This window comes from Malus domestica, chromosome 15 (genome assembly GCF_042453785.1).
Source record: "Malus domestica chromosome 15, GDT2T_hap1".
In the NCBI taxonomy this organism is placed as follows: Eukaryota; Viridiplantae; Streptophyta; class Magnoliopsida; order Rosales; family Rosaceae; genus Malus; species Malus domestica.
Genome location: NC_091675.1, coordinates 44,023,363 through 44,033,955, shown reverse-complemented (window position 1 = coordinate 44,033,955; position 10,593 = coordinate 44,023,363). Strand labels below are relative to the sequence as shown.

At 35.9% G+C, this 10,593-nt stretch overlaps 2 protein-coding genes across 4 annotated transcripts; both read left to right on the top strand.

The window, feature by feature from the left end:
- The first annotated feature begins 4,130 nt into the window (after positions 1-4,130).
- LOC103401885 (probable calcium-binding protein CML29) lies at positions 4,131-4,804 on the top strand. The gene has a single exon (XM_008340600.4). The coding sequence runs from the start codon at positions 4,232-4,234 to the stop codon at positions 4,703-4,705; it is 474 nt and encodes a 157-aa protein (XP_008338822.3). The 5' UTR covers positions 4,131-4,231; the 3' UTR covers positions 4,706-4,804.
- A 600-nt stretch (positions 4,805-5,404) lies between these two features.
- On the top strand, positions 5,405-9,086 carry LOC103401884 (mogroside I-E synthase-like). 3 transcript variants are annotated; one of them, XM_070814484.1, is made up of 4 exons: positions 5,405-5,581; positions 5,887-5,929; positions 6,629-7,512; positions 8,155-9,086. In XM_070814484.1, exons 3-4 carry the CDS (start codon positions 6,865-6,867, stop codon positions 8,875-8,877), a joined length of 1,371 nt encoding a protein of 456 aa, XP_070670585.1. In that variant the 5' UTR covers positions 5,405-5,581; positions 5,887-5,929; positions 6,629-6,864; the 3' UTR covers positions 8,878-9,086. The 3 variants fall into 3 exon arrangements, with proteins under 3 accessions (XP_070670585.1, XP_008338819.1, XP_070670586.1); XM_070814485.1 differs by having other exon boundaries at positions 5,448-5,581; positions 5,868-5,929; XM_008340597.4 differs by lacking the exon at positions 5,887-5,929.
- Positions 9,087-10,593: the final 1,507 nt, after the last annotated feature.

Here is a 10,593-nt window from a genome sequence, read left to right as displayed (position 1 = left end):
GCAAAATAATATTAACATATGGGTTAAAATTATTCAGAATGCTAAAACAATAGCATATGGTTGCAAAATATAGCCCCAATTTGAGCTTAGCCGTGGGCGAACCCTTTGGTTGGGTGAAGCTAGAAGCAGAAACAAGCCGAATTTGGCTTTGGTAGGCCACATGGGGCACCCCAAATCAGCATGTGCAAGCTACGGGCTTGCAATAGGAAAGGTGGGCTGTGTGAGGCTGCTGTAGGCAGCCCACAACCTGCAAAACAAGCTCTGCAGGCTTGCTGCAGTCATGGGCTAAGAAGGGAAAAAAGAATAGTCCAGCGTGCTGCAATCAGCAGAACGGGCTGAAGGAAAAAAACGGGCCCATCAACAGAAGGTTGCTGGAGGCGGGCCAGTCAGCTGCTGGCTGATGGGAGGCATGCCGAGATCTGTAAGGAGGGAAGCCCAGTAAGTAGGCTTTAAGGTTTTGTGCACAGCTATGCCCAAAATGGGCTGCTGTTTGTGATAGCGTGGCTCGGCCTGGCTTCAAGCTAGCCAGGCTTAGCTTGGCTCATGACTTTTCCTTTTTTTTTTCTTCCTTTTTTTTTCATCAGATTTTTAGGGTTTTCAGAACCAAAAAAAAAAAAAAAATCATGCTTCTAATTTGATTTCATACTTTGACTCACAAATTCCACATGGCAAATATAATTGCATAATGCATGAAACAAATATATATATATATATATATTGACAAATATATGAACATATACAATATATATCGAAAGGAAAATATAAACATAGGGGGTTCATGCATCATGGGGAATGTTTTCATGCTTCATGGTTGTTTCAAATATCTTACGTTATTTTAAGCATACCTGATTGACAGAAAATAACAAAAGCCTTTGAATTTGTAGAAGATCTGTTTTGAAAAACCGAAATTGTATCTCCAATGCGTTGTATCATGTTCAACACAGAAAAATTAAATTGAATCAATAGCATGTAGATCAATTCAAAATAATAAATTAATCATAAAAAGAATGATTAAAACGTAATACTCCCCTGATTGAAGATCAAACTCTCTTTAGCGCAGCGTCAAGAGCGTGCTGATAACGTATTGTAGGCATAATTTACTGAATGATTATGAAGGCCATAGAGAGAGAGAAAGGTGTGGCAATATTAGAGAGAAAAGAGAGATGTGTAATTGTGGGTGTGTTCTATTCCACCCCCATTGTGCCTTTATTTATAGTAGTAGGATAGGTAAAAACCTTTCCCTTTATGATTACAACATTTAATAGGTAATCTACTCCTAATAGGAATATAAGAGATATTCCAAGATATACTATGTCTTACACAATCACATTTCTAATCTAATAGGACTACAACAATTCTCACTTTTTTGTTTTTAGTTTTTCATTTATTTAATTTGAAAACTAGAAATAGCTACCAAACGAGTTTTCAATTTAAAAAAAAAAGAATAAAATAAAAAGAAATCGAAAAAGTTATCAACCAGTCAATGAGCTTTTAGTTTTCATGTTTTTAACTAAAAGTTGAAAATGGTATGAACAAATTTTTTATTTAAAAAAATGAAAAATAAAAACTAAAAACAAAATGATTATCAAATAGTTCCTACATTCAGTTTTCTAATTTTATTTTTTTTGTATAATTATTGGGTTATGTCCATTTAAATAAGCACTAAATTATGGGATGTACTATCCACACACCCCTTTTTACTTCTCCCACATCCTTTATTAATTTCCGTCCTTTAATTTTCTTCAATTCATCCAATCCGACGGCTGAAAATTAAAAGTGTGTGAGAGAAGTAAAAAAGGGTGTGTGGATATCACATCCCTAAATTATTTGTTGTCTTTGAATAAACATTGACTTGTGCTAAGAGTGTGTTTATTAAGAACACATCGAAATTTGAGTAAATGGTAGCAAAGATCCTTCAACTTTAATTAAATTGGAGCAATAGTCTATCAACTAAAAATCCATTATCATTGGTCCATCAACTAAAAATCCATTAGCATTGGTCCCTCAACTCATTAAGATGTGTAGCTATGGTCATTTTCGTCAACTTTGTCAAAATTTTGTCAAAATAAGTTATGTTGGAAGGACTATTGCTACAATTGGGGTCTCTCAACTAATCAAAACTTGTAGCTATGGTCATATTCGTTAAAGTTTTGTCAAAATGAGTTATTTCGGAAGGACCATTGCTACAATTAGGTTAAAATTTGAGGGACTATTGCTCCAATTGAGTTAAAGTTGAGGGACCATTTCTCTAGTTGTATTAAAGTTGAGGGACCAATGGTAATGAATTTTTAGTTGAGGGACCATAACTACACGTTTTGATGAGTTAAGGAACCAATGATATTGGATTTTTAGTTGAGAGACCATTACTCCAATTGAGTTAAAATTAAGGGATTATTGCTACAATTTACTCTCGAAATTTTTAGTAAATTCCCAAGCGTAGATACCCTCTTGTTTTTTGTCAAATATTTATTTCTAATTCTAGTTCCAACTTGCCACTTAGTATTATGGTCTAAAACTTATAAGTGAGACGTCTTATGTTTGATTCTCGCCAAAAGCGAATTTGAACCACATTATTGCTAGCTCATTACGAGGCTAATCCCACCCTCTCTCCCTTAGTATAAATAATATCACTTGTTAAAAATAAAATAAAAATCTAGTTCCAACTATGCAAATTACAATTTCGTGGGCGTGGTGAAACATGCATGGGCTTCATCCCTGTTAATTATCCTCCATCAACCCCAGGCCATATCAGAATATGAAACAAATAAACCTAATGGTCTCCAGCAGAGGATGGGAAAGCATACAAACAAGCCCACATAATAGGGATAACAATTCTAACCGTTAAACCAGAAAATCGTAGATAACCGTCCAAATGGAACAGATTTGGATATGGAAGTTTGGGTGTATTTTGGATATGGGGAAAAACTGTTTATATTATTCGGTTATGATTTTGGATATGGTTATAGGGGTCCCCAAACCGTATCCGTAACCGAATCCGACCCGAATAGTAAACAATATAATTATATATAATATAATAATATAGTATATATATGTATGCATGTGTGTGTGTGTGTATTTGTATATCCACTATTCTCTGAACCATTACCTTGAGAATACAATAGCTGTCTTTAGAAGGAAAGTAAAGTTTTGAATTAAAATCAATGAGAACTCAATGGTGCTTATGGGAGATATCAAAGACAAGCCAACATGATCAGTGTTTTAATTTTTATACTCAATAAGATCCATTCATTGGATCATTTTATACATCAAATGTTTAATAACAAAATTAATATCTACTAACTTATAATGTCTCAATTGAACGAATATATTTTTTGTATTGACGAAAATGGATATACTCGTTAACCGATGGAGAATCCATTACCCGGTGGGTATGGTTATGGATTATACCCGATAGTTAATTTGCGGTTATGAATATGGTTAATTTTCATGGTTATGGGGATGGATATAGCATTTCCGTCCCCAAAACCGAACCGTTGCCATCCCTATCACAGAAATTTGGTTATACCCAGCCAAATGATTGTAAAATTAATGACAGATGGATATAGCATTTCCGCTGGTCGGTTGGCTTCGTGGGATATTTCCGATTATTTTGGAAGGATAATGTTAGGGCGACCAAACTTTTAAACTAAATTTTGTAAATAAAATGATGTGATTATTAATAATTGGATTATTACTTAAACGTTGATTAACGTGCGTATTTCCTATTAGTGACATCATTTGGTTTGTAAATTTAATTTAAAATTTTGGTTTACCTAACATTATCCTTTTGGAACACTTACGTAAGAAACACTTTTATTCTGATTCTTAAAAAAGTACTAAAATGTTTACAATCTAAAAAATAAATTGTCTAACGAATGAACATTCATATAGTTTTTTTTTTTTTTTTTTTTCTCGCAGCAATGGTGTTTAGTGGGAATCACTTTTGCAGAATCAAAGAAAGCAACTTGTCCAAGATCATTCCTTGAGCACTCAGCCAGAATAATCTTATCGTAACAAAATGCGATAACACTTAATAATTCACAAGCATAAGAATCTACTCTTACCTTTTGTTTCTTTCCAACTTTATATCAACAAAACCCTAATAAAAATCATGGGAATCCCCTTTTGCGTTAGCTAGTTATATCTTATATATATGTAGTTGGGGATGTGCCAATAACATTACAAAAGCTAAATACAAGTTCAAAAAACACCACTTGATCAACCTATTTGCATGGCTCAGCCCAGCTCTCTCTCAGCAGAAACTGAGACACTGAGCCAAGTCCTCGGCCTAGTAGAAACATTCAGAGCTTTTGATTCAGACAATGATGGGAAAATTACTGCTGCAGAGCTTGGTGGGATTTTAGGGTCACTTGGGTACAACCCTAGTGAAGAAGATGTGAGGGCAACGATGCAGCAAGGGGACACGAACAACGACGGTTTCCTAAGCATCGAGGAGTTTTTGGAGATGAACACGAAGAACATGGAATTCGGAGGGCTTGAAAATGTTCTTAAGAATGCTTTTGAAGCGTTGGAGGTCGATGGGGATGAGGTTGTGACTGCAGAAGAGCTTTATGAGGTTATGGGAGATGACTTGGGGTTTGAGCTGACACTTGAGGATTGCCAGGGGATTATTGCTTCAATTGATATAGATGGGGATGGGGCAGTTAGCTATGATGACTTCAAACTTATAGTCAACTCACTCTGAGATTTCTAGCGTTGTATGATCAATATATAATTATACTAGTGAATAGTGAAGTATGTAATATGTCCAATCCTTTCTGAATAAATTCTACTATTTCTTCTACCACACTTTCCTTCTGCAACTGCATGGTGCATGCATGATTTTTTTTTGTTGGTGATGCAAGAGAAGAGAGACCATCTACTTGAAGGATGTGGTGGTTGTGTGTGCCTATAAGTAATTGAATATTAATTTTGTAAATGACGAGTTTGATACTAATTTATTATTTTATATTTGAGTGTAAATGAGAGTATAGATCACACATCGAGAAAATAAAGGACTTTGCATGTGTTTATAAGTACTTGAGTTACTATTTACATTGTCAATTAGTTTTATGATGAAATCTTAACTTCTTCATTATATCGGAGCAAATTGTCAAATGTATGAAACCCAACGGCCACACATGTTCCATGTCACCCGATTTATGTTGTTTAGATTTGAAAATTTACCACACCAAAAAGCGTGTTTCCACATCGGAATTTTTTTTTTAACATATGAATACATATATATAATTAAGTTATTTTTCATATTATTAAATGATTTTACGGTGAAACACAAACTTCTTCATTATCATGCATACAAAATAAAAACAATTACGTGGGCCACAACCTTCAAGTAAAAACAAAAAAAACAAAACAATATTTACAATTACGGACAACCATCAGTATTTTGAAAAGAAAAAAAAAAAACCATCACGCGGGCCACACATGACATGCTATCCCATCCATACTCCCATCATTTTCCTCTGACCGATCATCCCTCAAATTTGGGTTCCGTCAACTCAGGAAGTTCACCGGTGAGAAAACATGATTCGCTTAACGCTTCTCCCTTCCAATTTCGCCGGTGAGAATTTGGCGACTACTCTTTTCAGCGATTTACTCTTTATGATTTTCTCCCTCTTAGAATAAATCGCTCTGTCTAAATTTTAATTCTGCATCTCTCTGATCTTCTTTCGAAATTTTAAATTCGTAATATATGCAAATTCGAAGTTACTTTAATTTTAAGCTCCTTACCATTTAGGTTTTGATTTCGAAAATTGCACTAAAGATTCCCAATTATTTGGTTTTTTTTTTATATTTTTAATTTGGATTTTAGGATTTGATATATGTTTAATCCGTGTGAGTAGCAGTTTTCTATTGTTTCTGTAGTGTTCATCTTCTATCAAAGCAACTGGGGGATGTCTCCGTGTAGGTAATGTATTGCAACTTGCCAGTAATATGCAGCATTCATTTTCTTTTTTTAGTGTGAATCAAATGCATTTGTCATTGTCACTGAATTGAATTCTGTGGAGGGTTATGCTAGAGTTTGGATCAGCGTCTTTCGATCTTTCCTTCTCGTGTTGTATTTGGCTTTCGGTGGTTGTTTGATAATCTCATCTTAGGGTGCATATTTGAGCTGCTATTGTTGCATTTACCTTGATCCGAGGCTGATATTACTTTCCGTGTTAATCATTATAATGAATTTATCAAGCTGGTTAGTTACAAGTCATTGCGTGGGTGCTAGGAAGCTCTTATAACCAAGTTTCTGGTAAAGAGTTGAGAAACCATTTCTCCAATTATTTTTTTTGGATTTGGACTTTCGTTCTGCTGTCATATTTCATTGCCTTGCTTAAAGTAATCGTTGCATTGTGCATCGTATCAAGACCATTCCTGAAGATAAGCATTTATAGCTTCTTTTCCCTTGGTGGTATTCATCATCCTTGTGAGTTCCCATCTTTCAGTGATGTTTCATGTATAAAACATTGCATCAGATACCTACCTCTTATTACGAATATTAAAACTTAATAGTAAAATTCTTGTGGTTGATTAAAGCAAGCTGTCAAAACTTTGTAGCTAAACTTATGGTTTGTAGTTGATTGAACTCTGTTCTTATCACATTTTCACTTTATAGGTAACATATAGCGTTTGGTCTGGAATCTGGACTCTATAAAGATTGGTTTTTGTTGGAGTTTTTGGTCACGGTAACCAGAAAGGTGTTCGTGTATTGCTTGTGGTATTATGTGAACGTTATTATTGGCTGAGTTTCTTTGTAAGTGAATAATTGGAATAAGAAGGCCATCCCATTTAGTTTTCATATCTATAAAAACAACAGCAGCAAATAAAGGCAGAGTAGTCTGTACAAAGAAAATGGAGAAAGAAAAAGAAAGAGCCAATAGAATCCACATACTTGTGGTTCCTCTTCCTGTCCAAGGCCACATAAACCCAATGCTCCAATTCTCAAAACGCTTAGCATCCAAAGGTTTAAGAGTGACACTTGTCACAATCTCATCCAACACTGAAGCCATTGAAACTCAATTGTGTAAGGTCAAGATTGAGCCAATTCATGCAACATCTGAAGAAGAAGAAGAAGCCGGCAATAATGTGGAGAACAAGGTTCTGTGGTTCCAAACCATTTTGTCACGGAGATTGCCACAGCTGATACTGAAGCAAGAGAATGATGGCTACCCAATCATCTGTCTTGTCTATGACTCAGCCATGCCTTGGGTTTTAGACACAGCCAAAGGGCTAGGAATTTTTGGGGCTTCATTTTTCACTCACTCTTGTGCTGTTGGAGCTGTGTACTATAATGTGCATGAAGGGTTGCTTAGGGTTCCTCTGAAAGAGCCTACAATATCATTACCTGGGTTGCCCTTACTTGAGCCACAAGATCTGCCTTCTTTCATCTATGATCCAGGGTCATATCCGTCCTTCTTGAACTTGGTGGTTAGTAGGTTTTCAAATATCAGTGGCGCTGATTGGATCTTCTTCAACACATTCCATGGGCTGGAAAAAGAGGTATATCCACATTCTTGGTAAAATCCACTATTGGTTCCTGTAGTTTTGCTTGAATGTTCAATTTCGTCTCTAATTCAGTTTAATTACGTTCAATATATCTAGCCCTAACCCTAAAAATTGATAACTTTTCCACTTTTGAAAGGATTTAAGCAATTCATGTGTATCATATACTTCATAGCTTATGGGGATCAACCCTTGTGGCAATTCCCAATTGGCATTTAGTACTCTTGAAACTGACCATAAATTTTCTTTTCCCCAATAATTGAAAAGTAGAGGCCTCTACGCTTTGCAAAACATATACTGTAAATAGTTTACTTGGGCATTATTGAGTTTTAGAGAGGGAATAGGATATATATTATATGAAAGGGTCCAAGGGACCTTATATATGACCTAGGTATGATTGAACTCAGGCCAGAAACCAACCAGTCTTCTATTGTTTTACATATGTTAGATCTTTATTCACATGTTAGCTTCAGTTACAATCGCCCCAAGCCCCTATATAGGCAACGATAGCCATAAAATTTGAGGACACAGATTGCCCCATGCCCCTTATCGAAGTGAGGCCCTAGATAAGTTTGTATCCATCCGTGAGACATATAGTCAGTCAATGTGGTACAAATAGTTTGATTTGCATGTTATCAGGTGGTGAACTGGATGAGAACGCGATGGCCGATCAAGACAATAGGACCAACCCTTCCATCAATGTACCTAGACAAGAGATTAGAAGATGACAAAGATTATGGCTTCAGCATTTTCAACTCCAACACTGAAGCTTGCAAGAAGTGGCTAGAATCAAAAGAAACAGGCACAGTCGTATATGTATCATTTGGAAGCATGGCAAATTTAGGAGAAAAACAAATGGAGGAAATAGCATTGGGATTAAAAGGGAGCAACGCTAACTTCTTGTGGGTAGTTAGAGAATCCGAAACTCAGAAGCTTCCAAGCAATTTTGAAGAGCAAACATCAGAGAAGGGTTTGGTTGTAAATTGGTGTCCTCAATTAGAAGTTTTGGGTCACAGGGCCCTCGGTTGCTTCATGACACATTGCGGTTGGAACTCAACGCTCGAGGCATTGAGCTCTGGAGTCCCCATGGTGGCAATGCCACAGTGGACAGACCAAACGACTAATGCCAAGTTTGTAGAAGATGAATGGAAAGTAGGAGTAAGGGTCAAGGTTGACCAAATGGGAATTGTCACTAAAGAAGAAATAGAAAGATGTATAGCAGAAGTGATTGAAGGAGAGAGAGGGAAGGAGATTAAGAGGAATTTAATGAGATGGAGAGAACTGGCTAAGGAGGCCATGGATGAAGGAGGAAGCTCTGATAAGAACATTGAGGAATTTATTGCTACTCTCTCATGCAAATAATTCTTAAAAGGTCGTTTTTGAAATGTTTATGTTGTGGAACTTTAAATTTGAACAACACATTCGAATGAGAATCTACGCTCGATTAATGTACAACATAATAATAATATCATTATAAAAACCCTAGACTTAGAATAGTTGGATTTGTAACACCTATATTGGTTTATCAGTTGTTCTTATGATCACATATAAAATTTTCAATTTTGCATCCACACATGGCGGTGTAGTTGTATTCCTTTCCAACTGTAAGTGTGAGGCCTTAAGTTCGACTTTCATAGAAACAAGTTGGCTTTTTAGCCAAAATGGTCTCTAAGATTTGCATAACTCCTCACTTTGGTCCCTGAGATTTCATATCAATAGAAGTGATCCCTGAGATTGTCCACCATCCATCATTTTGGTCATTCCGTTAAAAATTCCGTTAAGTGTCCCGAAGCTTTTGGCCGGAAGTTTGGTCAATTTTCAAAGCTTCGTAACTCAATCGTTTCTTAACCAAATTCGACCCATAATATATCAAAATGAAGATAGGAAAGTGTAGAATAAGATTATACCTATTTGGAAGGCCAATGGTTGCCGGAGATGGTCGGAAAATAGCCTCAAAGTTGGCTGGTCCGAGGGAAAACTCGCCGGAAACTGGGTAAACTTTAAACGTTCATAACTTCTTCAATACTCAACGAAATCAAGTGATTAAAAAACGAAAATCATACTTCTCAACGAGACGAAGAGAATGGTATCTTTTTTTTACAGCTAACTCGTCGTGGTTTGGCCGGAAAACGGCTCGAAAGTGGCTAACTTGAGACCAAGACAGCCATTTTCGAGCCGTTTTCCAGCCAAACCACGTCGAGTTAGGCGCTGAAAAGGTACAATTCTCTTCGTCTCGTCGAGAAGTATGATTTTCGTTTTTGAATCACTTGATTTCGTTGAGTATTGAAGAAGTTATGAACGTTTAAAGTTTACCTAGTTTCCGGCGAGTTTTCCCTCGGACCAGCCAACTTTGAGGCTATTTTCCGACCATCTCCGGCAACCATTGGCCTTCCAAATAGGTCTAATTTTATTCTACACTTTCCTATCTTCATTTTGATATATTATGAGTTGCATTTGGTTAAGAAACAATTGAGTTACGAAGCTTTGAAAATTGCCCAAACTTCATGTTAAGAGCTCCGGGACACTTAACGAGTTTTTAACGGAATGACCAAAATGATGGATGGTAGACAATCTCAGGGACCACTTCTATTGATTTGAAATCTCAGAGACCAAAGTGAGGAGTTATGCAAATCTCAGAAATCATTTTGACTAAAAAGCCAAACAAGTTTGATATTTATAAATATACCCGTTGTATCATCATTTTTCGGACAATGTCTTACTTAGTAGTCCAGATTCGTTGTTATACTCACCAATTTGTTATGTTCAGTTTCAATTTCTAAGCGTAATTAAATAGTCCATTGAGATAATACAAATATAATTGTATAACTAGTCTAACTTTTTGGGGATATCATGACGATCGTAGACGTCTCTCTTGTAATTATCAATCACATCATTCCCATGCTACTATTTATTAGTTCATGAAAATAATAAATTTAATGAATTAATTTATGTTCAAATGCTAAGTTATGTTCATGAAAAAGACGTCTCTCTTTTTACATATGCTAAGTTATGTTCATCATCTTCATTAATTTATTCAATTTAATGACAAAAGTTAAGAGCAGTGTGTGAGAAATTAAA